Source organism: Nyctibius grandis, chromosome Z (genome assembly GCF_013368605.1).
Source record: "Nyctibius grandis isolate bNycGra1 chromosome Z, bNycGra1.pri, whole genome shotgun sequence".
NCBI lineage: Eukaryota > Metazoa > Chordata > Aves > Nyctibiiformes > Nyctibiidae > Nyctibius > Nyctibius grandis.
In genome coordinates, this window is record NC_090695.1 from 21,591,412 (window position 1) to 21,618,504 (window position 27,093).

General features: G+C 38.0%; 1 protein-coding gene across 1 annotated transcript in view; it reads left to right on the plus strand.

The window, feature by feature from the left end:
• The window catches only part of RNF180 (ring finger protein 180), an 84,683-nt gene that overhangs the window by 9,754 nt on the left and 47,836 nt on the right, over positions 1-27,093 (plus strand). The window contains exon 4 of the mRNA XM_068422788.1: positions 376-1,326. Coding sequence (XP_068278889.1) covers positions 376-1,326 — 951 coding nt within the window. The remainder of the gene's footprint in view (positions 1-375; positions 1,327-27,093) is intronic.

Genomic DNA, 27,093 nt, shown 5'->3' on the forward strand with positions numbered 1-27,093 from the left:
CAACTGAGAAACTGTGCTTGACAATTCCAGATTAACATGCTAAATTGATTTCACTGCTTTAAAGAATATAATGTTTTCATCAGTATTGCAGCATTATTCTATCTGTGGACAAATTTTAAACATATTTCAAAGCCCTACGTTTTGAAATGTGTGTTCTACGTTTCTTAGCATTAGTTATCACTGCAGCAAGCAGAGTTTTGACCACAACATTATTTATGGTGGATTTTCTTTCTGCTGTGAAGTCTTTTTTACTGTGTTTGAAAAACAAAAAGTAAACCCTTTTATTAAAGGAGAAAAGTAAATCTAGTAATGATTTCTTAATCATTTATTTACAATTAATATGTTGAGTGGGTTTTTTTCTTTTCTTGTCAATAGGCACAGTGGACAATTGGAAAACTGCACTGTCCATTCTGTGAGGCCTGCTTAGGGGGTTTTAACTTTGTTTGCAACACAAAATGTTCCTGTGGACAGGTAGTAAATATACATTTCTGCAAAAGTCAGACTGACTATCAGCCAGCTTTCACTGTTAAATTGGCAAAATCATCAGGAAAACACTTACCTCTCCTCAAAATTCAGTCTGGTTTTAGCAAAGATACCTGCCATGAACTGGTAACTGCAACTTTGGAAATCAAAAATCAAGAGCTTTCATACATGGCCAGAAAAAATAATAGTACTGGAAGATTAACAGAAGCACTTTGTCTAGAAGTAAGAGCTCCCAGATCTGAGATGAAAAGTCAAAAACTTCTCTTAAAGGCATTAAATAAAAAAAGAAATATTTCTGCTTCCTATCCTATGAATGATTCACGCACTGTAAAACCTTTTCACAGAAGATCACATAGTTTGGATTTAAGTATCAGAGAGAGACTTGTTTCATCACCTGCGTTACATGGAACTTGCAGTACGGGAACAATTTACTGTGACCAAAATGTAAATCTACCTGTTTACACACGAAGTGGCTTGCAATTAGAGTCCAATAGGAAAGATGGTAGTTCTTTTCAGGACCTACATAGTTCCAGTGCTGACAAACTACAAAAAAGGTTTCAAGTTACTTCCTTTGCCACATTACTACATAGAGAAACAGAAAGTGAGTGTGATTTTGAAGCTGCTGGACAATCTTCTGGGAGTGCCAGTACTGATGGGTCACCTTTTGTGATGAACCTTTCTTCACCTACAAGTGCTGTAGAAGAGGAGCAGTACATCACACCTCTTGGTATCATGCAGCCTACAAGTATTTCCTTCAACCAAAAGCTGAATAGGAGAGAAAGAAACAAGTTGAAAAGCTTGAGGAGAAAACAAAGAAGGCGAGAACAGTGGCTACAGAAGCAAGTAGGTGTTTAAAATTAATTATGCTACTTTTTTTGTAAAGTTTGGCTTGCTTTTATAAATCATTCTGACTTCTTTTGATACTGTCTCTTTATACTAGTTTAATATGGTACTGTCTAGAGTCAGGTATACTGGAAACAAGTATTTTTCACCTCTTCCTATGTGTAGTTTTTCTAAATCAACCCAATCATTTTTTTTCCTGTGTAAAATCAAAGCTTGGTGGGTATGTATAACTAGTTTCTGTTGGCCTTCGTATTGTTTTGTGATGTAATAATAAATTTGAAGTGGGAAAAAATACAGTAACATTTAATCAGTGTGATTAAAGGAATAGTGAATGTTCAGATCTTCTAAATGAGAAACCCTAGCATTTCAGGATTTCCAAACTTTTAAGTAATGGCATTTTGAGTTAATTTTACAGTTAAGAAAAATTTATGATTTAAAAGATATATGCGTTTATTATTTATTGTAACACAAATATTTTTCTTTCAGTAAAGAATTGATTGTTGCTATTTAAAATATTAGTCTTTAATAGGTAAATATTTTATCCACAAATCTTAACAGAAATGTTGCATATTCTTATCAATTATACAACCATGCTTTCCCTCTTCAAACCATCTAAAGCAGAACAGAATTGAAGACCGTAGATGGTCATGCAATTTTTGGTGGGGGAGAAAGACCAGGAATATATCTTAAAATGAATAACTGAGTTTTTGTTAGCTCTGAAATTCAGTAGAAAGACTAATGATATGTATGCCTTTGAAAGAAAATTTCTCATCATAAAATTCTGGCTACAAAATACTGTGTGGCCAGCAAGAGCAAACATACTAACTGTCATCAGAGAAGTAGTATGTATTCAAGAAATCATTCCTGCTTTGGGTAGGTATGTCATTGTGGTAATCTTAGAATATTCCATAGATGACATGTAGTCACATGTAAAGCTCATGTAAACCTTATTTCACAGATACCTTTTTTAATGTAATTGTTTTACATTTTATAGTAGTTCAGTCTATTTTAATATTTATGCCTTATTGAGAAATACTAAGCTTATTTGAATGGACTATGCTTAGGTTAGATATTAAATTGTTTTCATTGGTTTGCATTTAATGCAATAGGATGTATAGGACCAGTAGTTCATGTATGGATCTTTCTTTAGTCATTTGCACCTAAATGATTTTTAGCTTTAATATTCTGCGGTCCTCATACAGTTTCACTTGGCTTAGGCACCAAGTGACTTCGAGCTCTTTCCTACATACAGTCAACAGAGCCTTTAGAATATAGTATGGAATTGAAGCAGAGCAGTGAATTCAGGATCGAGAGAGAGATCATGGAGGCTGTCTCTCTCAATTACATGTAAGAACCAGCTTGAAAACGTAATAGGTCTGGGACATATGAGACCTTTCAGTATAGTGTGCATATATTCTTTTGTCTTTGGGAAGGTTTTTTGTTTTGTTTAAAGAAAGATTTAAATTGGTATTGCGATATTTTGAAAACTTTTTCTTATTTTGTAAAGTGCTGCTCTGAAAATGGGAGTAAAGAATGTTTCCAAGATCTGAATGTCTTAATATTGAATACTTGTTTTCTAATAAGTCTAAAGATTCTTAGGTGTTCGAGTCCCTAAAATGACTTTAAAAATTCCAGGCCTCCTTGTTTCTGTTAAATGAAATGATGATGCAAAAGCATAGTATATTTGAGCATTTGCACAGTTGTGTCATCTGCAGTCTCTCCAGCCACTTCAATCTTTGTTAGATGTTGCTTTCAAGAATAAAATGTACAAATTTTCCAAATTTGTGATAACTAAGAAAGAAAAATATATTTTCAGATCTTTTTCTTGTTAAACCATGCTTAACCAATTCTTACATTATTTTTAAATTTCGTATGTTAAATCTGGTATGTCTAATCAGTAAGCATATGGTTTACAAAGTACAAAACTTAAAAAATAAGTATGTAAAATAAATAATCTGATTTTGAATAGTAGTTTTGAGGGGAGAATATTTTGATTTTGCATTGATTTCTTTAACCCTGGTGAGAGTCTGTGATCGTGGCGTGGAGTATTTAAACAGGCCTACTTCTCAGACTGTGTCAAGCAGCACATGTGGCTAGTTGCAGCTGTTTCCCATCGCTGTGGTATCTTTCCAGGAAAATGTGGATCTAGACAATCACATCCTTTGTACAGTCTGACATGTTGCAAAAGGGGGTGCTTCTCTGCCATGCACTCCTTTTCATGGCTGCTTCTGTCTCGTGTGCCAGTCTAGGTGTCTTCCCTTTTCTTGCAAGTTCCACTTGCCTTTTTCTTCAGCGTTCTGACATCCCTCCTTCTAAAAATGTGCATTTTATTACAGTGGTACTTACAATAGGAAGCTGATCCGTGGTACTTTGTAACCATGATTTCCAGCATACTTACCACATATGCTTCAGCAATCAGACAGTAAAACTTCACGAAAAGAAAAAAGCTTAAACGTCTGAGGGGATGGAGTGAGATTTTTGATAAATGACAATGGAAGTATTTAATTTAGGTGTTCTTTTCAGAAGTGCTTCAGTGCAGCAGAACCCGGATGCGAGGTGAATCTGTTCTAAGCTCTTTCTGTTGAAGGTACTGTGCATCTCATTTTTGTCTTTAATGAAAGCTTTTCTGGAGAGCAGTCTGAGAGAACAGACCTGTTCAGACTTTGAAATTTTTTTGTAAATAGATAGGCTGCTTCTCTAAGCTTATTTAGTAATGTGATAACTTTATCTGTCAAAGGTTTTTTCTGTCTTGCAGTAAGCTAAAATGTGCCCATAAACATTGTGTTGTGGCAGAATGCATTCTAATATAAAGTTGAAGTATATAAACCTTGGATTGTAAATAGGAGTGATTCTGTGAGCTCCTGAGCGGCAGTTGCCCCTGGAGGCGGGCACTGATGTGGGCAGGCTCCGTGGTGTACCTGCGGGACTGAGCTGCCCTGGTAACAGCACAGGGACCCCAGCTTCCTCCGGCTCCTTTACAAGGGAAAGCTCTTCATGCCTGTGAGGGGGATACTTGCATTTTGTGTGTGTTTGTGCACATGTTTGTGTTCGTGGGGGATTTTTAGGTTTCCGGTATATTGTTAGGGTATGATAATAACTACTTAAGTCTAGGAATTGCCAATATTAATGTTAATAATGGTTCTTGTTATTGTTGCTGTAGCTAAGAAGTTGAAGTATTTCTGTTATAAATTCCCTTTTATGTATGTCTTGTTCTATGTTTGTGTTGTTTGCTAATGTCTGAAGATTATAATAGTTTTCTATCTGAAAGATCTCAGACAGAAATAGCATTTGTGGCTCCTCCAGTTTTATTTCATTTCTCTTCACATTCATTTTACATAGGGGAAGACCATGTAGCCATCTTCAAAACTTCAGTATCCTCTTGGAAATGATCCTGATCCATTGGAAAAAATATTATTGGCCTTTTTGCTTCATTTTATAACTTGACACATCACCAGTTCATTTGTATCTTTTTTTAAAACATGGAAGTGTTGTCTTAGAAAGGTGACTAGTGGTAAGTTTTCATGAAGTGAGTTTGCTTTCATGCTCCCAGTGTTAATCTGAACTCAGGATTAACAGGTGCATGAGATACTGTGTTGTTTAACTATGCTGTCAGGTGCTGTTATCTTGCCCTGCACCCTTGAGTTTTCAAGTCTATACTGATGTTCTCTAGCAACTGTCAGTCTTGTAGTGAAGGCGCTAGGCTTCAAAGGTTTAACTTGTGACCTTAGTTCACTTAATCTATGCTTGTCTCTTTTTCATGTGTACACTAGTTTATAATTCTTTTTTTTTCACTGTCATGTTTATATTTAAACTGTAAATCCTTCAAGTGTCTTATCATGCATTTATGTATTTGGATTTCAGTCATTCTTTCTATGATGATACTTATAACAACAATTATCCTCAGACTGCTTATGGATTCCTCAACTGGCTGTTGGAGAGCTGAAAGTGTTTGTATCAAAAGTGTTGGTACCAAAGTGAAGCAGGAAGAGAAGGAAGTGAAATGAAGTCACAGCTGGACAAGGCATGCAGTAACTACAAGGTCTCAGTTGTGGCCTTTGTTAGGGAAGTATGGGGCCCTGGAGAAGTTGCTTAAAGTAAGGAAAGAGGAAACACAGGGAAAAAGGGGCAGTCCTAATCCCATACCCTCAGGTCTGTACTAAAAGATAGTAGATCTAATGTAAAGTCATATTTAGTTGCTGTGATTGACTAGCTGTGAATCCCCACAATTAAGATCAAGGGATGCAATAGTGGGAGACCATTTTGACTATGTGTGGCTCATACTGTATCCGCACCAGCTTTCTCATTCACTTCCTTGAGTTGACTGTAAGAGAAATGAAGATCAAATATTAATATAAACCATTCCAACTTGGGAAAGGTAGAAACTCTGATTTCAGTGTTCAAAACCACTCATGCTCTGGATATGTTCTCAAAATAACTTAGCAATTTTTAGATTCTGTACTTAACTTGTTGAACTTACGTTTAGAGCACAATAAGCTTTGAGATGAAGACTGAAGTGCTTCTGTGTTGCAGTTGCAGAGTTCACAGTCCCTGGCCTTGTTACATTTATTGTTTATTCTTTCTGAAATAGTAGTATTGCACTGATGGTGCTATAGCCTTAATGGTTTTAAGAGCCGTTTAGCAGCAAGGCTGCAGGGTCTTATACTCAAATCTTGTTTATGGGCAAAGAAGAAACACACATTATGTATGTAAATCCACTAATTTATTCTTCATATAACTGAAATCTTAAGAGTGTGATTATTGTTAGTCCAGATTTAATTGTTAAATTAAAAAGAAAGCATAATATTGCCATTGGGGCTGTTATACTCGCTCACTTGTTCCTCCCCAGTTCCTGCAGTTCTGCCTGTGGCACTGTGCCTTGGCGTCTGTGGGCTGGGAACTCACCTTGGGGTCTGGTGGTGGGGGATGTTACTGTGGCTTGCCAGCATCTCGAGTCCTTCGCTGGAATCAATATGACATTCATGTTGATGGTTTCTTTTTCTTTACCCAAGAATCCACCTGAGGTCATTTTTATATGTTTGGTAACACACTTTTATATCTTTGCTCTTTCTTCACTGGTCTGCAGCTTCATGCTACATCCGAATTACTGTATGTGGTACCTTTTCTGTATGTAAGGTACAGTTTCTTTGTTCTATTTGTTACCCTTAAAACCAGTTCTGTCCAGGCCCAAGTCTGCATTTCTTTAACAGACCCCTGGGAAGTTGCTCATAACTGTTGTAGTCTCCAGTGCCAACCCATTGCCCCGTCTCATGGGATCCCATGCCTGTATTCCTCTCTGTTGGGTCCCGGGTCTCCATTTCTCAATCCCTCTGCTATCTTTAGTAGGCCTGTACTTCTTTACACTAGTTCATCATATTAGAGTTGTAAATATCTCATTCTACATGGAATAACGGCTGTCAATGGTTGTACCATACAAAGATAACAAAAGTAAAACAAATTAACCGCAGACGTCTGGTCGGTTAGAAAAATTTGCTGTCACAGCTAAACCAAGTAAAACCAAGCAGCAGGCAGGGCAGGGGAGGTTCAGCCAGAGCAAGTATGGCCAGCCTCAGCCCTGGGGCCTCTCAAGTTCACTGCAAAGCTTGTGGCTGTCCCTACCAGCGGCAATACTGCATTACAGGGCTGTGTGGTTACAAGTAAGAAGCAGTATCTTTTTTAACTAGCTGACACAAGGAGGGGAGAAATTTCAGGCATGAGGAGCTTCTGAGCCAAAGCTTGTCTGTCTTTGCTTTTGGTTTGTTCTAACTATTGTTACTACATGGTGACTTTTGTAATCAGGAGATTAATTCTGTCACTGATTATGAACTGGATTAACTGGTATTAAGAATGATGGATTCATGCCCAAATGCATGATTTACCTTTGTTAAATTGCAGTTGTGGTTTTAGTGGAAGTTTTATCTGAGGGAAATAGCATGCAAAAGCTACGGCTTTCTGAGCTGCATCTGGAGCTACTGTTGCAGGCCTTTAAACCCCAACACTTTAGAGTTTAATTACTTTTAGCTGCAGTTTTTTCATGCTGTTGTGATCACAGCTTTTGAGGGCGTTGTCTGACCTGACCTCTTCTACTTTTCAGTTGTCTTTTACACAGTTTGGTGCTAATAATAACCAATGGGATAAGCAGCCTTGCAAATTTGCTAGGGATTTGTCAGGAAGAAACTCTGCTTGCCTTCTGTCATGGATTGTATTATAAACTACTTAAGACTTCACTCATATGTTGGAAAGAAGGGAAAATTACTCAGGAGCTACTGGATAAGTACAATATGTCAGGATTGTCTCAGTGTATGTACTCTAAAATTTGTTGTGGTCATCTTGAAGCTAGAATATATAGACTAGTGTAGCTACACTGTCATAATATAGCTTTACTGAAGACCAGCTTAGCTGGCTGTGCTGTAAATATATTTCTTTATTTAAGTGAAATGTATATGAATAAGCTGCTTGTCTGTAAGATACGTTCAGAATGTACAGATACTATAGAATAATCTCAGCATAGCAGAAGTCCATGAGCTGTTGTGCATTAAGTGCGCATTTTGCAAAAGAGGGGATCATCTGCTGCTTTGTGTGTCAGGCCACGTTTGGTGACTAAGAGGTATGCTAAGAAGAGGCAATGGTTTTCACTGACTTCTTCGTGCTTTTCCAGCATCCTTGGTAATGTGTAGTTTTTTCTGAAGAGAGACACACAAAGTCTCCAAATGCAGCCACCTCTACCTAAAATAGTAATGTACTGGTAGTGCTACAAACCTAAAGATCAACAGCTGGGGTAATGTGCCATGCCACAGATGAGGTCCTGATCCATCCTCGCAGGCATTGTATCTTGATGGACAAAAGCAACACAGGAAAGAAACTAAGCCCAGTGAAGTGAGTTACGTATTTTATTGTTGACTGTCCGCCAAAAACAGTGGGGCTTTTTAATAAATAACATATGGATCATTGCTGCTGTTCCATGGTTATATAGATTGCTATTCCAAGCAAATATTGATGAACAGCCTAGAACTATGCTTTTCTCTTGTATAAACTGTAAGTATTAGAAACTATTATTATTGTTTTTCTAGAAGCCCACAAACAACTTAGATCATAACAGTTTGAGACCTGCTGTCCCTCAGCTAAGAAAGACAATGACCCATTCATGGAGGTAGTTTGCATTGATGTGCAGTTATGTGCATCCCATAATTCCAGCATGGATTCTTATTACACAGGTAGAGTGAAGAGCAGACTAAATTGCAGTTATGTAAGCTAACTCATGGCAGATAAAAATCAAAGCTCAACAATGGTATGAACAAGAATACAAGAGTACTTTCATATTTATTTTTTAACACATCAAATTCACAATAAGGAAAGAGTTTAAGATGAGACTTTACATAAGAAAAGAATGTATTGTTATAAGTTTTATAGAATTTTTTGCCCCAGGCTTGTAGTCCTTCACTTCTACAAATTGTTACTGACTCGGTGACTAAGAATTTGAGTAAGTTTTATATTTTTTAATTGGTTTTCATGGTACTAAAGTCTCTGAATACACTGAGGTAAATTAAATGCTGCTTGCATGGAGATTCAAGTAGAGTGCAGGGCTTGGATCTTCAAATTAAAAATTAATTTTTTTTTCAGGAAAAAATAAATTCCTAACATTTGGGAGAATGAAAGCTCACCACTTTTTTAAATAACTATTTCTTCATGCTTTGTAGTGGTCAATGTATGAATGTCATGTCTTATCCATGACCCCTCTTTAAATTTTATGGGTTTTTTTCTCATATCTGCATTTGGGAGAAAATAATGCTCTCTGAAAAGATTTTGGTTTCTTTACATTCCTTCAACTATTTTAGGTAAAGCTACAGGCAGTCACTGAGAAGTAGAAGTCACTGTATGCATCAAAAAGATGTAACAAACACAACAGTATAGAACAGAAGAGATTTCATAAAAACTTACTGTTTCTGAAGTTTATAAGCAGTCAGTGATTCTAGTAGGAAATGGAAAAATTAAAGTAGCAAATTAGTGAAAAGATGTATGGTAGCTGCATTTCAGCATTAAATGTAAGGAAAGATAGCATCTACTGTTACATCTGAGAGAAGCTGGCAGTCTTTTGGGCATATGAATGTGTTTTTCATATCCAAAGTACAAGCTTATACCAATAAGTTAAATAAACCAAAATTTTCTTATGTTGTGATCTAACACCTTTATGGCTGTAAAGCTGTCACAACATATATTTTTTAAAGCTAGCTGTTACCAAGATTTTATTTGGTACAGTGCTTTTTCTGATATCATGTGCTTCTCTAATGCTTTATGTCAACACCTAAATTAAAATTATTACACATCAGAAGGGAAAGGTTTCCTTTATAGATGACTTAGCTAAAAACATGCTTCAAGTTTAGTACCGTTTAGAATTACGGGGGGTGGAATGTGTGGAGTTTTTTTCTTTTTCAGTTTTCTTTCAAGAGTGTATCTGCTTTTTGTGAAGATGCTAGAAATCTGTCAGTTCCCATTATTAGTAACTTGCAGTCAAGTTTCCAATTAAAATTATTTCACCTTTTATTTGAGCATTAGGAGATTTGATGTGTTGTTTCTGAAGAGTGGAGATTGGAGTATGAACAACAAAATGTTTGGACATAGTGAACATGAAGAAAAGAAACATTCTGATTCAGTAATCTCACATTTTTGAAAATGCCGTCAGTCAGAAAGAAACATATTCATCTTCATTAAGTAAGGCTTCCTCCCCATAGTCTTCGTAAAAGAAATCCAACAGTTTGACAAAAAGTTAATCAAATCTTAATCTTTTGTAGCTCAAAATGTTGAAAAATTCTAAGTGATCTTATTTTCTTATTTTGTATATCTCATTTTCTTCTGTGTACAGAGTGAGGAGAGCTTGAGCTACTTTTACTAATCAATTTCGTATAATTAGTAGAAGTATGTAGAATCAAATAAATATTTGACATTATGAACACTTACTCAAAGAAATAAACCATTTGATGCCTCTCCCAACTTCTAATGGCATTATCTATGTAATTTATATTTTGTTCAATAGCTTTAAAACCCACTTTGGGTTTTGATTGTGATTTAGTCTTTTTGCTAAAGTGCACTGCTAATACATATTCTGAAACAGATTGCAAATAATTAGCTAGCAGCTTGAAAACTAAAATGTGATCGTAGCTAAGGGAGACTGAGAGGGAACAACTGGTAAAGAAAGATGATTCTCTAATTCTTCCATAAATGCAAAAGTTTTGATTCATGGTTTGGTAAAAGCTGTATGGAAAATGAAGAAGTGTCTAACAAAAAAATTGGAGTAAGAAAAAAAATTCCGTGGACCTTTTTTAAAAGTAAAATTAGAAGATCCAAATAGATATAATTTAGAATATCTCAGCTTCCATTTACAGATGAAAATTAGTATGTCTCAGGAAGAGGAGAGCTAGAATTACAGTGCAACTTTGAAATGCACTTTACTGGAAAAACAAAACTCCAGCAGTGTTCTTACTCCACTGTTACTCTTGTCATATTAGTTTTCATGCAAAGCATGCATAAGATAAGAAAGTAAGTCGTAGAAAGCTATTTAATTCATAAGAAACAGAGGAAAGAACATTCATTAAAACATGAAAAAGGGCTTGACTGCAGACATGGTGAAGGAAGCAAAACATTAAACAGAGAAAGAAACCATGCAATGTTGAGTATTACATTCAGTGGGCTCCCTGAATTGGAAAGAGTAGATGATTTTGGAGCATTCTTACTGCTTTACAATTGGATATAGCAGAAGGTTCTTTGTAAAAAAAAAAAGGTGTGTATGATTAGAATGAAACATTACACCTGATATTCTGGAAAAAGGTAAAAACTGGATGCCAGTCATTCATATGGAAAAAAACTACATTCTTCCTTTTTGTGTGTTTCCTCAATGTTTTTTACTCTCTCTGTTCATTTCAGCAACAATTTATGGTGTGGTAAGTTTTCTCTCCAGATAACTGCTTATATTTAGGAAATTTTAAGAAGGTACGTAAACAAGTGCTCTAATGTGGGAAATGCTGTACATTAACTTTGCAAAAGGAAAAAAATACCAGTCATAAACCAAAAATCTGTAGAAATCAAGCCCCATGGTAGCAGACCTACCAGCACTGGCATATGCAGAAGCAGCATGTTCTAGGTAAGACCTGCTGTTCTTCAGACAGATTAATTTGCTTATAATCCTCAGGTCTTATGCATATCAAATATACTTAACTATCATACCTGTTTAGATCACAGAGACTTAATCTTGCACCTTACAGAAGCACATACTATGAAGTATGTTCTTCCCTGTTAGCAGCACAGTTGGCAGATTTTCTATAGTTTAGAGAACTGCTTGTTTGTTTTATTGACAACATTGGAGAAGTAGAATTCTAGAATAGCAAAGAGAAAAATGTAGCATTGCATATGGACAATTGTATATGGTTTTTAGTATTTGCATTTTTTCCAGGTGTTAAATTGGTTCAGTGCTCAATCTCACTTGCTACAAAAGAGGCAAGGTTGGTATGAAAAGGTGTGAAAAGGTATGTAAAGAGATTGTTTGAAGATTAGATGCAGGCAGACCTGGTAGTTCCTCTTGGCTGCATCATGACACAGCTTGTACTGTTAAGTAGTACTCCCCTTGAGGTAGGTCCAAAATCCAGACTGAAATGAGAGTCTTAATTATGTTAAAGTAAAGAGGAATACTGATTTTGGTATACTCGCAAACTGAATTTTGGTTTTATGCATTAGAAAAAATGCTGACCAGAAACAGATTTCTTGTGGATGATAAAATCTCTTCCACAGGGAACTACTAAACTGAAAAGCAGAAGACCATTTTTGTAGTTGCTGTGGCAATATGTTGTGGTTTCCCTCTGAAGCACAGCATAACAGACCAATCTGGTTTCTAAAAGTAAGCTGTTTTAGGAGGATATAAGTAATGCATTAGAATTACTACCAGATGAATTTTTCTGGATTGAAATCTGTTAATCCATGGAATATATCCGTACTTAGAATGGTATTAACCACTGTGTGGATGTCTGTCTTTTGGATTTCTTTTGTTCTAAAAGTATCCCAGTTCCCTTTAGCTTAAGTATAAATGTAGCATTGACTAGGGCACTGAAACTACTTTTATACAAACGTGTGAGCAGTACTGAATTTTAGAGACAAATGCTGAAAAGTACAATATGTGACCCACCGCAGTCAGGACAGAATGTGATGAGGATCTCCTGTGATTAACTTGATCTGCTATTAGTTAAATATAATCTCACTTTTTAATGGAGGGCCGTAGTAGGAGGTGGTTGCTCGCCAAAGTGCTGAGATGGGCTCCCAGTTGTTCTCCGCATATTCTCTAGAGTGACCTTCTGTACAACTTGTCTTGGGCAATAGCAGTGGAAGATCTTACTGAATTTTATCTCTAGCAGCACATTATGTGAATTCTTTTTTTCACTTTATCTATATCACTATTTCATCACCTTCAGCTACAAAGATACATTTTTTCTTGCTTCTAACACAGATTTTGTTCAGCATTTTGATTCTCAACATATCCGGTGATCTGGTTAGATGAGATTCAGAGTACCTGTTTATGTGTCCTAAGTTTCTCTCCCTAATCTTCTCCCTGTGCTCTTGGCAGCAGTTTGTCTCTTTTTGCCCTCTGATGCGCTACACATGGTACTGTATCAAAAGGTTTTGGACCACTGCAGTTGCTTTTTTGAAGTCTCATGTGTGTTTTCTCATCATCTTACCTTCAATTTCTTATTGCGCTTAAGACAAGGTTTTTTCCTACTTGTCTTCCATCAGTGTTCTGTCATTTTTCGAATGTGTGTGTGCATGTTTTGTGGGAACAGATGTGCCGTAATTTGCATGCAGTATGCTTTTTATCATCATTTATTACAGGTAGAGGTCAATTGTTCAAGTAATTCTTCATGAAAAGCAGACAGAAATTGGGATTTTGAGAACAATGGAAGAAAACAATTCTTAGACTCAAAATGGATACTGTAAAAAATGTTTGTCAGTATTTTCCTAGCCATATAGATGATGTACAGAATGTTCACTAAAATGGTACATTTTAGTGTCATAGGTGTTGAAACCTCTGCAGCAAGACCCCTCAACTGATAAGCTATAGTCCAAATGGAGCTCACGTCACCTTCTGCCCTCCTTTGTGCCCCAGATACTAGTTTGTAAGGGGTCCTTTTTGTGTGGAGAGAGAAGAGACCTGGCTCAGACAGAGCTAGCTGGAAGTTTGCTGACAATCTGACAGTTGAGTCCAAGTGTGAGACTGCTTAGCCTAAGAAGGTAGAGGAGATACAGGTTTTTTTCTTCAGCTATCTCTTCTCATGCTCCTGCTGTGTTGGATAGGACTGCAGCTGGAGGTGGAAGAAGAACAAAAGGTAGTGGAGCTGGAGTGCAAATGCATGTACCTTAACATCTTAACATCTTTGCTGGAGACATGGACAATGGGATTGAGTACGCCCTCAGCAAGTTTGCCGACGACACCAAGCTATGGTGCGGTCGACACACTGGAGGGAAGGGATGCCATCCAGAGGGACCTTGACAGGCTTGAGAGGTGGGCCCGTGTGAACTGCATGAAGTTCAACAAGGCCAAGTGCAATGCCCTGCATGTGGGTTGGGGCAATCCAAAGCATAAATGCAGGCTGGGTGGAGAATGGATTGAGAGCAGCCCTGCAGAGAAGGTCTTGGGGGTGATGGTTGACGAGAAGCTCAACAGGAGCCGGCAATGTGCAGTCGCAGCCCAGAAAACCAATTGCATCCTGGGCTGCATCACAAGCAGTGTGGCCATCAGGTCGAGGGAGGTGATTGTGCCCCTCTACTTGGCTCTCGTGAGACCCCACCTGACCTGGAGTACTGCGTCCGGCTCTGGGGTGCCTGATGTAAGAAGGATGTGGACCTGTTGGAGCAAGTCCAGAGAAGGGCCATGAAGGTGGTCAGAGGGCTGGAGCACCTCTCCTACGAAGACAGGCTGAGAGAGTTGGGGCTGTTCAGCCTGGAGAAGAGAAGGCTCCAGGGAGACCTTCTAGCAGCCTTCCAGTACCTGAGGGGGGCCTACAGGAAAGCGGGAGAGGGACTTTTTCCAAAGGCACGTAGTGGTAGGATGAGAGGGAACAGGTTTAATCTGAAAGAAGAGAGATTTAGATTAGATATGAGGAAGAAATTCTTGACTCTGAGGATGATGAGACACTGGAACAGGTTGCCCAGAGAAGTTGTGGATGCCCCCTCTCCCTGGCAGTGTTCATGGCCAGGTTGGATGGGGCTTTAAGCAACCTGGTCTAGTGGAAGGTGTCCCTGTGAATGGCAGGGGGGTTGGAACTAGATGATCTTTAAGGTCGCTTCCAACCCAAACCCTTCTATGATTCTATCATACCTTTCCTGCCTCTACTGTGCTTTATTTTGAAGCTGGACTATAAAGAAAGGTAAGTGGGGTGAAGGGGAGCAGGCTCTCCAGGGGCTATGATTTCTTACATATACACAGGTGAAATCTAAGAAGTAGAACATAGAGACAGAGAGTGGTGCCTGTCAACTTGCACTTATATTTGGATGTTGAAGAAAGAGCTCAGGAACTTGGGGGCAGGGGCATGCAGAACACACAGAATTGAGAGCATTTTTTATTCGCTTGGCTCTGTGTTTCTACTTTTAAGAAATAGGTAAGTTAAGAAATATTAATAAACAGCAAATTGTGGCCATTTGCATGGTTTATCCAAGAACATCCTCTGTTTTTTCCTATAATCTTAAGAATTTCTCTAAGGAAACCCTCCTAGTTTAGTGTAGAGCAATAGTGTTGAACTTTGTGTTTACAAAATTTTTGTGTTTAGTGTCAAATTTATTCAAAAAAACCCAGTGCTTTGTCGAAATTTTGTTTCAACAAAAATTTGTGCCGAAATGCAAACTTCTTAGCAATACCAGTAGCTCACCTTTCCTGATTTAAAGCCTGTTGGTGCAAGATGCATGGGACGTTCTTCTGCAAGCTTACTAGGAGTTTGAGGTACCTGCTGCTTTACAGAATGATCCTTTTGACAAGCTTACTTGTGAAGCTAGATTTTTGAAACAAGGCAGAGCAAAAGGCATGATACTTGTACGGTCTTGAATCTTGTGACGTTCTTCAGGGAACCTACTCCGACTTTGTTTAGGCTGTGTGAAGAATGCTGGCCTGTCAGAATGGTGGACTGGCACAGTGGATTTGTGACTGAACAAGAACTTTTCAGGAATTCAGTTTTGCTTTTGCCAAGCATGAGCAGCAAGGAAGGTATATGACTCACCACGTCAGTGATACACTATTGCAACATAGTTTTATTAATGACTTTCTGGGCAATTTGCACGGTTCTTTGTTCAAAATACCAACATAGTCAGAACCACATGGCAGTGCCAAAATATGCCAGTATCTAATTATCTTTTTAGTGTAAATGATAGTGTGAGTAGGCAATGTAGGCAGTCATTTCATGTTACAGTGGGTGAAAAGGAATCCCTATACAATTCTGGTCACAACTGTCTGCTTCTCTTGTCTTATCTGACTCCACAGTGCCACGATTCAGAGAAGAAAAAAAGGCAAAAACTGAATAGTTCTCTATTGATTTTTGTGCCCCATCAGCTCATGTTGGGTTCAGTAGGTCACTGCTACTGCCAGCATAAGAGTGTAGTTGGAACTGTGTGGTTGGAGGTAAAGAAATGTTGGCTAATAGATCAGCTGAGCTATAACATTAAAGCATGCCTTTATACTTACTATTTTTGCTAACTATTCATTTGTTTCATATTCTAACATCCTGCTAGAAAATGTGCCGATGTTAAAAGTTTTGGTCGTTAGCAGTCATACTGTTTCCTATCAGCAAATCATCTTCACTTGATGGATGTTTCTTTTGATGGCTATAACAATGTAATTATTCTCAGTGGAAATGTATGAGACATTATCCAGAACTGATTTGCTGCGAATGGAATTAAGTTGAGGGCTAGTGCATAATCACAGTGTATTGATACCCTGACTCTATAATGTGAATATAAAAACTGATCCATCTTTTGTCTTCATAAATTTTTAACGTGGACTTTTGTATCTGCTTTGGAGCATTTGTAGCTTTACATATTTAATATATTTAATAATCCATACTTAAATCATGAATTATTCTAACCTAGCATGTCCACTGGTGATTGTCAGGCAGTTTGTATTTTGACTCTATAGCATTTTTATACTGCTATAGAAATTACTGGATTTAGGAGGTTTTTTTGAGATGGACTACTTTTTCAGCAGCAGAATCTGAAACGTTATTCAAAAAATTAAGAACTCTGAAAGTAAATGTTCTCCTATGTGATACACAAGATATTAAAATAAGTGGGGGGCTGGGATGGGGAGGACTGGTACTGTGGAAAGAAGCATGTATTGATTCTTGTTTAATTAATCACAGCTTCAGTAACTACGCAGTACCATTTGTGTGGGAGAATTTGTAAAATATATTAATACAAATATTTATTTGTTTAATTCTGAATGGGCATATCTGAGACCCGAGTTCCAACTCTTCCACTTCTATAATGAAAAGTAATTGACAGCAATCATTTTACAGAGCACCTCTTAGGCACTAAGAACAGCCTGCCCATCTAATTATGCACAACTCTCTTTCGACAAAGCCCTGAGCATATTATGGGTTAAAAAATGGGCATGGTGGCAAATAGCAAAAGTACAATGCAAACTATGTATCTGGTGATTCCAGTGTTTCGTAAGAAACTAACATATCTGATTCCATGGGGTACATTTTAATTTCCAACCAGTAATGCAAGAACAATGAATAGGAGCATCCTACCTAGTAACTGCGCCTGAGTGACCTGCCTGCTAATAACATTGGATAACCAAAGTCTGAAGATGTACCCCGAGGTCGAACTTAGTCCTCAGATGATTCTAGGAGAGACAGATTTTCACTCTCATGTTTGGTGTCTTACTTTTGTACTAAATGTAGCCTGAGTGGACATGGCAGTACATCATACACAGAATTAACTACTGTCTACAAGTATTTTTAAAACTAATCTGAAATTTTGGAAGTTTCAGTTGATAGCAGAAAAAATGTCCAGCCATGTGGTAGAGAGCTTCAGTTGGTGGCATTTTAACTTTATCTCTATAGAAAATTTTTAACGCTATGTCAGAATTTCTGAAAATAAAAAGTATGCTCTGAAAGAGAGAATGTGTTCTGGGAATACTGGCATAGCTTTAGCTATTGCACTGCCTCATTAATAACAATTATATTACGTAGTAGCATGTGGTACTCTTGTAGTCTATCAAGCAATGAGAGTATTTTTCCTGCTGTTGGGTTTTTTTCTTAGGAATAAAAGATTTTCGAAACATGATCCACTGCAGTAAGTTCATTGATAAATTAGCAAAAGGTATACAGCAAGCTTATTTCAACACAGCAGAGTTAACATAGAATATTGCTCTAGCAATAATGCAGAATTATAATGATGCCAAATATGTGGATTCCAACAATTACATGATTGAAGGTAAAAGGTTTGCCAGGATATTAAGGCTAATTCTTGTGATTGTTTCATTCTCTCCATATGGAGGACTTGTTTTAGTTTAGCTTCGTCACACTGCATTAGACATTCCTTCCAAAGCCTATAAAAATTATTTAATACTCTTTTTTCTGGTAGTGTTGTTTTGGAAAACACTGCTCTGTATGTAAACAATAGCCGTCATCACAGATGATTTGTAGCCCACAAATTATATTACTTCTTGAGGTACATAAGCTTGCTTATGCTAGTCACAAACTGGAAGAGAGGGCATTACATTCTGGAAGGACATAAATGAAGTTAAATGTAGAAATGTATGAGTGTACAGTGTGCAGTTACACTAAATACACAGTGTTGGTGCCTAAGAGCGTAAGAACTGTAAGAGCTCCCCATAAAAACTGCTATACCATTTGTTTTAAATATTTCTAAATTCATATTAAACCATTTGATTTGTAAGCAACATTCTGTTTAGTATGTAGCTTTTCTGTAGAAGTGATTTGTAGCATTTTCAATGAAAGCTTTAGGAGGTGGAGTATCCTAGCATCTTTATTTGTTTCAGAGAACTTCAGAAGTGTTAGATGCTTTTCAGTGTAGGTAAACTCAATAATCCCTGCCTCAAGGGCAGGCAGTTTACTTTCGGTAATGATTCAGTGGAACAGAACAGCCAACTAGAAAACTGAAGAACAGCTGAAGTGAAGAATAAAAATCGGAGAAGTAAAATTAAATGCTCAGCAACACCTTGTGTATGAAGAAGCACATGACCAACTAAATTTGGTTAACAAAATCAGAAGTAAATAGTGTATTCTTTATGCACTGTGTCTGAAATAGGTGCTGTGGAGACTAATGGTTAGACAGTTCAGAGAGGTTACAGAGGCAGAAAAAGTTTTTAGAGACGTGGGAGAAAAAAAGACATGCTGTGGTGAAGCTAGAAACACTGACAGGACAGGGGCTACGAGATAAGATAGATTAGGTGTGCTAATTCAAATCTAAATTTGATCTGGTGCAAAGCTAAACATGTCACATCTTCCAGGCAGAGGTTTTTCTTTGAGAATACTGAGAACAGCATAGGTTCTTCATCTGGATCACTAGGAATCCTGGGATATTTCAAGGGACGGAAATGATGAAAAAGTCAAGTAAAATGGATTGTCCAACCATGCTGGAAAGGCACTTCAGTTGTTGCACATATATTCATTCTGGATCTGACCTGGCCAGTGCTGAACTCGTGTCTGATTGATAAGCCTGTCTCAGGGAGCAAGCTGAATTCTGCACATGTTCCTGAGTTCCTTTGCTGTCCTCTTCAGCATCACAGGACGATTAGCATGAAAGCGCTGAGGGCTACATAAAAGCTGATTCCGTGGTTTGCACTGTCAAGGAAGAGCATGATGCAGGACCATCTGAGAGCTTCTTTATGAATCAACCTGAATCCAGGCAGAGTCACTCAGGTGTCTTTACCATACATTCCGATTTCTGGGTTCTTCATGCAGAAGTATTTGAGCTAATATTGCACAGAAGTGTCTCTGATGTGCTAAATTTATTTCTTCACACTGTATTAAAGTGGCTAGACTGCTCCTTTATCTAACTGGCTCTGAAAGCTTAAGATCAGCTTTCATGTGATTCTGGATCTGTCCTATGAGACCTGCTAGATATGAATGACTATGCAAAGAGCCAGTTATCTTTGCATTGATGACAGTTAATCACAACCCAAACAGACATCCCAGAAACAGACAGTTGCCCATGCAGAATGCAGGAGTAATCTGTATCAGAATGGCAGCAGGCAGTGGCTAGTGATTTTTCACAAGATATTTCCAGTGTTACAGTGTTACAAAAGGTTATATTTCAAGAAGCAATATGTTTGCTTTGCAGGGCATTTGGAGTATTCTTGTTTTCTTACATGACCGTCTTACTCAATTGCAAGAATGCGGCAACTAACAGCACGGACTCCGAATCATGTCAGCAAGCGGAGCCAGAGACATTTATTCTGTGGCGCCCCCACCTTTCATACACACCTTCACCCAACCAATCAGGCCTTCCCATTCCACATGCGCAAACAGGCCATCAAAACCAGCAGGTCCCTTTCAGCCAAGCTCGGTGCAGACTTCTGTGTAAACACTAACTCAGCTTCTCTTTATCTATTGCTCCCAAGGTCGTCCTCCCACCTGGCAATTGACTCCTCAGTGCTTTCCATCCGAGCTCCATTTTAACTCTTGTGATGCCACACAAGAATTTTCTTTTATATGTAAATATATGTGTATGTAAGTATATGCCTGGTGAAAACCACAAATCATCTCTGATTTGAAAGAAGTATTCTTCTTATGAAGTATTTTTCTCAGTTGGGTTAAAAGCTGCTGCATTGATTGTGATATTAGGGAGCATTATTGATTTAGTTTCATTTGGCAGTTAAAATAGTTTTTAACCGATTATGTTATAAAAGGTGATATATGCTTTCACAGGGCTGTTATCTGCATTTTAAAGATATTAATGAATATTTAATATTGAGTATGCATAAATTAGTATGCTCAAAACCAAAGCATAACCTGAAACTAAAAACACATACTTGACAAAAAGACAGTTCTGTGAAAATTTTATAAAAATCAGACATACTTAAGAGGCTCTAGTTCAGGTAATAGATTTCAAGTTTTAAGAGATGAGTTGTTTACTGGCTAACTGTTGTACATTGCTTTGAAATAATTAGTTTTGTTTGAAGCTTTAAGTAATTGGCAAATAACCTTTGTCAAGGTGGGTAAAGCAGATTCACACTTTACAGTAGCTGTCTAGAAATGCAGTTTCTGTTGCTAACGTACATTTGTCTTGCTGTACTGAAAACTGAGGTTAAAGTGGGTATGCTCAAACCTGGGAGAGCAGAGGTAATTATTGTGTTCTCTGAGGACTTTTCCTGGATTTTTGACCAAAATAACTTGATGCCCTGTAAAAATTGTTCCAATTTTTAACCGAAATAAGTTAGATTATAGTTGTTTTAAGAATCATGTTAGCATTTGGATTCTGAAAAGAATTCCAGCTCTATTACAAGGAACTGTATTAGATTGCCATATGGCAATTATAATGTGTACAGCTACACATTTTGTGAAATCAATAGTTGAGGGTCTTTTTTCCATTATAAAGTTCAGGATCTTGACCTGTAATCTCATTTGATACAAGTGAAGAGCTAAGTGGTGGTATCTGTTCTGTAAATGAGTGTAAGGAGGAAAATGAGACACGAGCATCTGTTTCAAGTTAGTGTGTGTACCTTTTAAACTCCTGGAAGATTGTCATTTTGAAATACAGTTTGTGATTATCATTTTGAAATACAGATTTTGAAATCTTAGTTTGCTAGATTGTTGTTTTTGCTTTTGCCGTTCGGTACAAACCTAGAATTTGTTTCAAGGTGTTGCAATGGGGTTTAGGATCTGTGGCTGTGGAGAAGGCAGTCAGTGGACCTCCTGTCTTATTACTCACAATTCTAGAATACTGGCCTCCGTGATCCAGAGAGTCTTTCGGTCCTATTTTGTGTAATTCCAAGACCTTTTAGCCACTGCAGATCATAATTCCACCCTGCGCTAGTTCAAATAGATCTGGGTCAGGCATTAAACATACTGGGTACATTTGTAATTGCTGAAAGAGGGCCATGGAGTCATCCTCTGTCCTGAAGCTTGGTGGCCCTGGTCCTGTTACTCTGCTTAGAGGTCACTGCCCCCTAGGGCATACTAGTTGTGTCCATCCTGCAAATCATTTGGCTCTGGGTCAGAGCCCCAGATGGTGCCCTGCAGTCTGAAGATTTAATCAGGTCTTGGATCTCTCCTTTGTCAGGTCGAAGTAGCTATATATGCTACGGTGTACCAGCATGTGATTTTTATGGCATGAGAGTAGGTATTGCATGTCTAAGAGTATGGCCTGAGCCTATAGGATGATATTTGGGATGCAAAACCTGAAGTTGTATAAAGGAAGATGAGTCATTCTCCCCTTTCCGATATGCCACAGTTCCTCCTGCAAAAATAAATTTTTTTTGTTAACTATTCTTGATTACTGTCTGTTTCCCTACCTGTGAGCTAATCCTGGCATAATTAATATATGTATTCAGAATGCAGTGCTTCTAAGCACTTGTCACGTGTGTAAGGTACAATATCATTTCACAGAATCATAGAATCATAGAATGGTTTGGGTTGGAAAGGACCTTAAAGATCATCTAGTTCCAACCCCCCTGCCATGGGCAGGGACACCTTCCGCTAGACCAGGTTGCTCAAATCCCCCATCCAACCTGGCCTTGAATACTTCCAGGGAGGGGGCATCCACAACTTCTCTGGGCAACCTCTTCCAGTTTCTAACCACCCTCACAGTCAAGAATTTCTTCCTAATATCCAATCAATATCCTCTTTCAGTTTAAAACCGTTACCTCTCATACTATCACTACACCCTCTGATAAAAAGTCCCTCTCCATCTTTCCTGTAGGCCCCCTTTAAGTACTGGAAGTCTGCAATAAGGTCTCCCTGGAGCCTTCTCTTCTCCAGGCTGAACAGCCCCAACTCTCTCAGCCTGTTCTCACAGGGGAGGTGCTTCAGCCCTCTGATCATCTTCATGGCCCTCGTCTGGACCCGCTCCAACAGGTCTGTGTCTTTCCTGTGCTGAGGACTCCAGAGCTGAACGCAGTACTCCAGGTGGGGCCTCATGAGAGCAGATTAGAGGGGGAGAATCACCTCCCTTGACATGCTGGCCACCCTTGTTTTGATGCAGCCCAGGATATGGTTGGTTTTCGGGGCTGCGAGTGCACGTTGCAGGCTCATGTTCAGCTTTTCATGCACCAGTACCCCAAGTCCTTCTCCGCAGGGCTGCTCTCAGTCCATTCTCTGCCCAGCCTGTATTCATGGTTGGGATTGCCCTGACCTTGCCCTTGGCCTTTTTGAAGTTCATGAGGTTCATATGGCTCACCTCTCTAACCTGTCAAGGTCCCTCTGGACAGAGTCCCTTCCCTCTAGAATATCAACCACACCACTCAGCTTACTCTCATCTGCAAACTTGCTGAGGGTGCACTCAATCCCACTGTCCTTGTCCCTGACAAACACATTAAATAATACCAGTCCCAGTATGGACCCCTGAGGGGCTCCACTCATCACTGGTCTCCACCTGCATATCAAGCCACTGACTGCAACTCCTTGAGTGCAACCATCCAAACAATTGCTTATCCACCAAGTGGTCCAATCTGTCAAATCCATGTCTCTCAATTTTAGAGACAAGGATGTTGTGTGGGACAGTATCAAATGCTTTGACCTTTTCAGAACTGGTTATAACTTAACAGTAATATTTTGATTTTACAAATTAAACTAATTTTGCATTTTTCAATTAACTTTCTTAGACGCTGTCTCATCTTTTCAAAAGCTAATCTTGGCATCTTTATGCTGTCATTTTATATTGATTGTATAAAGTCTTATCTAGTAAGCTTGTATATTTTGAAATGGGAGCATGCGTATAAAGTGAGATGTTATATGGATTTCATTTTTGTTTAGCAAACTAATACTCGGTTGATGTATATTTTCAATTACCCTGAATATTATTTTAGAGATACTTAGAAATAATAAAGCCTTCTTTATACTCAGGAGTTAACACATCCTGCTTTCTACCACTTAAGAAAATTACATTTGTAGTGTATAGTATGTCATTTCAGTCTGCTTTTCCCTTAATGTGGAAGTACAGTTTAACTCTATAGTTTGCTACTGCAACTGTGCAAATATTGTGCAAAAGAATAGTTTTCACAATTTCTTGTCATTTTTAAAGGTGGATGATTATGCTTATGAGATACTGAATTCAAAACAGCGTTTAGGGGGGCTCATGATGATGTTTGGTATAAAAATGACAGGAGTAAGATCTAACTGGATTTTACTACATTTTAATGTTGGTTTGGGCTTCTTACAAGATCTTAAATAATATTATAAGGCGCTTAATATGAAGTGGTCCCTTCTGACATTTGAAAAATTGCTGTTGAAACACAAAGTTTACAAACAGTAATGTAAGGAACAGTGTGAATGCGCTGTGATTGCAGGCTGAAGAACTATTAAAAACTTGTGTACATGATTTACCTTAGTACACAGCAAAATTTATAATGCATTCTCATATTCTTTAGTTGTGTAATTATCCTCCACAATTATGCAACAGGTGACTTGTTTTTGTTTGATTTTTTTTCTTTTTTAAAGAAAATTATTTTGTGATTTGTATGCCTCTTTATTCCTGAAAAGATACAGTCTTTCGAACAATAATTAAACACTTATTCAGTAATATCTGCACAGTACCTTCAGGGCTGTGGCGGGCTGGCCCAGGCCAGCAGCCAAACACCCACCCAGCCTCTTGCTGACTCCTCTCTCCCAGAGGGTTGGGGGTAGAATTGAAGGAAGGCAGGAAGATTCGTGGATCAAGACAGTGACAGTTCAATAGAGAAAGTAAAAGCTGTGTGCTCAAGCAAAGCAAAAAGAGGAATTTATTCACTCCTTCCTATGAGCAGGCAGGTGTCCAGCCCCTTCATGGGAAGCAGGGCCTCAGCACACATAATGGTTGCTTGCACAGAGAAATGTCATAACCACAAACATCCCACCTTCCTCCTCATCTTCCTGAGGATTCATTGCTCAGTGTGATATCCTGTGATATGGGTCAGCTGTCTTGGCTATATCCACTCCAAGGAGAAAGGAAGCATTAACACTGTGCAAGGACTGTTCAGAAATAGCCAAAACACTGGTGTGTTATCATCAGCACTGTTTTGGCCACAAATGCAAAGCACAGCCACATATGGATGGCTGTGAAGAAATTTTCTTGTTTCTCTCATTGGTAGTTGTTTTTTTTGACGCACCTTCATGCTTTTCTCTGCATTTTCTTCCCAGCAGCATCTCCAGTTCCCAGCTGAGTCTGTTTCATTGCCATTTCATACACCATACTAAATGATCCATGGTTAAGTGACTGAAGTTGACAGTGATGGACTTCAGAGCTAAGACTGCACTTGGGCTTCAGAAGGGCAGAGTTCGCATCACTGAGTTTTTCTTTCAGGTTGTCTCCACCACTTAAATTTTATTACTTTTGAAGGTTTATCTGCAGAATGAGGGTTAGGAACTTCTTTTTAGTAACAAAATGTTGAGTGCTAGAGGATTTTAATTTGTCATGTGCACTCTTAAGTATTTGTGCTGGTTGTACCTTTCACAAAGGCTTTATGTTGGATCTTCTGCTTGAGGGCTTTAGCTTGCATCCTTTAAGACCTAAAATAAAGTCCTGGCCTCCCACTAAATGCACTGTGAAAGCCATAAAATGAAAAGTATGTAGCCTAGCAAGTTTTATTCTTTTTAAGATAGGCAGGTCTTTGAGCAACATAAAAGTGAGCTTTGTTGCTCCAAACATGCCCTGCTTTTGCCTGAAGAACTGAGATAAATAATACATCTAAAAATGTTCACAGTTTATCAGCTACAAACTTACGTTAAGGAGGCAACCAACCCAGCACAATCAAGCTAAATGGCATTGGTTCACTTTGTGTGCTTCACTGTGTTGGGTCTTTTGTCTTTGCCTGTTATGGTTCCTCATTAGAAGAGACTTTTTCCATTCTGCTAAACTAGGACATAGGATGCTGCCCACATTAAGGAATGAAAATTAGTAGCTAACATCAGAAATTTTCCAAGACGTCACTGGAGAGTCATGAATTGTGTGCGATGCTCTTTTGCAAGATCTGTCCTTTGCTGAAGTCTAGTAAGATTATTTTGATAGTTTCTCCTTTTTTCCCTCCCACTGTTTTTACTAGATGCAAAGTAGGAAGTAGTGTCCTTTCTTACTGTCAGCATAGATAATCAAAAATAAAACCATGTTTAACTAACATGTTGATAGTAGTGGGCAGTATTAGAAATCTTTTGAATTTTTCAAAAAGGGGATATATATTCTGATATCAAACTAGAATACAGTGCTTTGCCAGGAAAATAATTTGCAGTTCATTTTGCATCATCTGGAGCAGTGAGTCTGAAATAACTCTTCCTGATGTTCCTTTTTATCTTGTGTTTTGAACTGTTCTTCACATGAAAACATTGTAAGCTGTGTGTTCCAGTTTTGTTTGTATTTCTACAAATTTCCAAACTCTCTTATACCTTCTTAGTGTCAATCTTGCAAGGACTTTCAGGCTGTCAGCAGTGAAATTTTTGAGATGCCTTGTCTACTGATGATGAATTGTTTTGTATGTTGGCTACCATAGTCAGATCTGAGTATTCATTTTGTCATATATCTGAGTTGGGTAAAATATGTGAACTGTAGGACACTGTATTCACTTCTGTAAATTTGTGTATTTTGGGACTTCTAATGAATGTATATGGCAGTATTGCTGCATGAGCAGTCAAGCTCTTTAGATAAGGTGTACCGGTGCTAAGATAAATTCAAAAGCTCGAGATCTATTTTAGATATGAGAAGATGATCATGTTTAAGATTTTTTTCTCTGGACTACTTTTTGAAAAATTTTAACCCTTAAACAAGAACCTTGCCCGCATCTAAGGATAACAAATAATATTTTATGGTAACGTTGCTTTTGTTGAAAGATAAATAACTGCTAAGACTTACTCTGTGACTCCATTTATATCATAAAATTAGTAGCTACAACCTGGACTTTTATAAATATTATTTTTTGTGTAGTATATCTAAATGAATGTATGTTATACTGCTGTAATAAACTTCTACTAGTCTGCTTAGTCTTATTATCTAATGCTGCAGAACAGAATCCTAGACTTGTCCAGGTGACTTTAATGGTTTCACCCTGTTGTTTACCAAAGTGCCAGAAGTACTGTGGCTTTAAAATGCATTGATATATTTACAGAAGATTTTCTGCATTTTATAAATTTATTCTTGCTGTTTGGAGTTAAATCGCTTTGTTTCCTGTAGTGTCATCCTATATTGTATTTTCAGTTCTTCAATAAAAGAAATTAATTCTCTCCTGTTAACTTACTTCCGTCATATCCTCTTGGGTCTTGAAAGATAGGGCCAGCTAGCCTTTGGAATTAGTGAAGAATCCCAATGGACATTGTCTCTGCTTCTTAACTATGAAAATGTTCATATGTAACATGGATTCGAAGTGGATTCTTCCTATAATAGATTGTCCTAACGTCTGAGTATGATTTTTTTGACTGACCCTAAAAAGTACTGTTTCACTGAAGCAGTATATTACAGAATCAATCAGGTTGGAAGAGACCTCTGGGATCATCGAGTCCAACCATTGCCCTGACACCACTATGTCAACTAGACCATGGCACTAAGTGCCATGTCCAGTCTTTTTTTAAACACAGCCAGAGATGGTGACTCCACCAT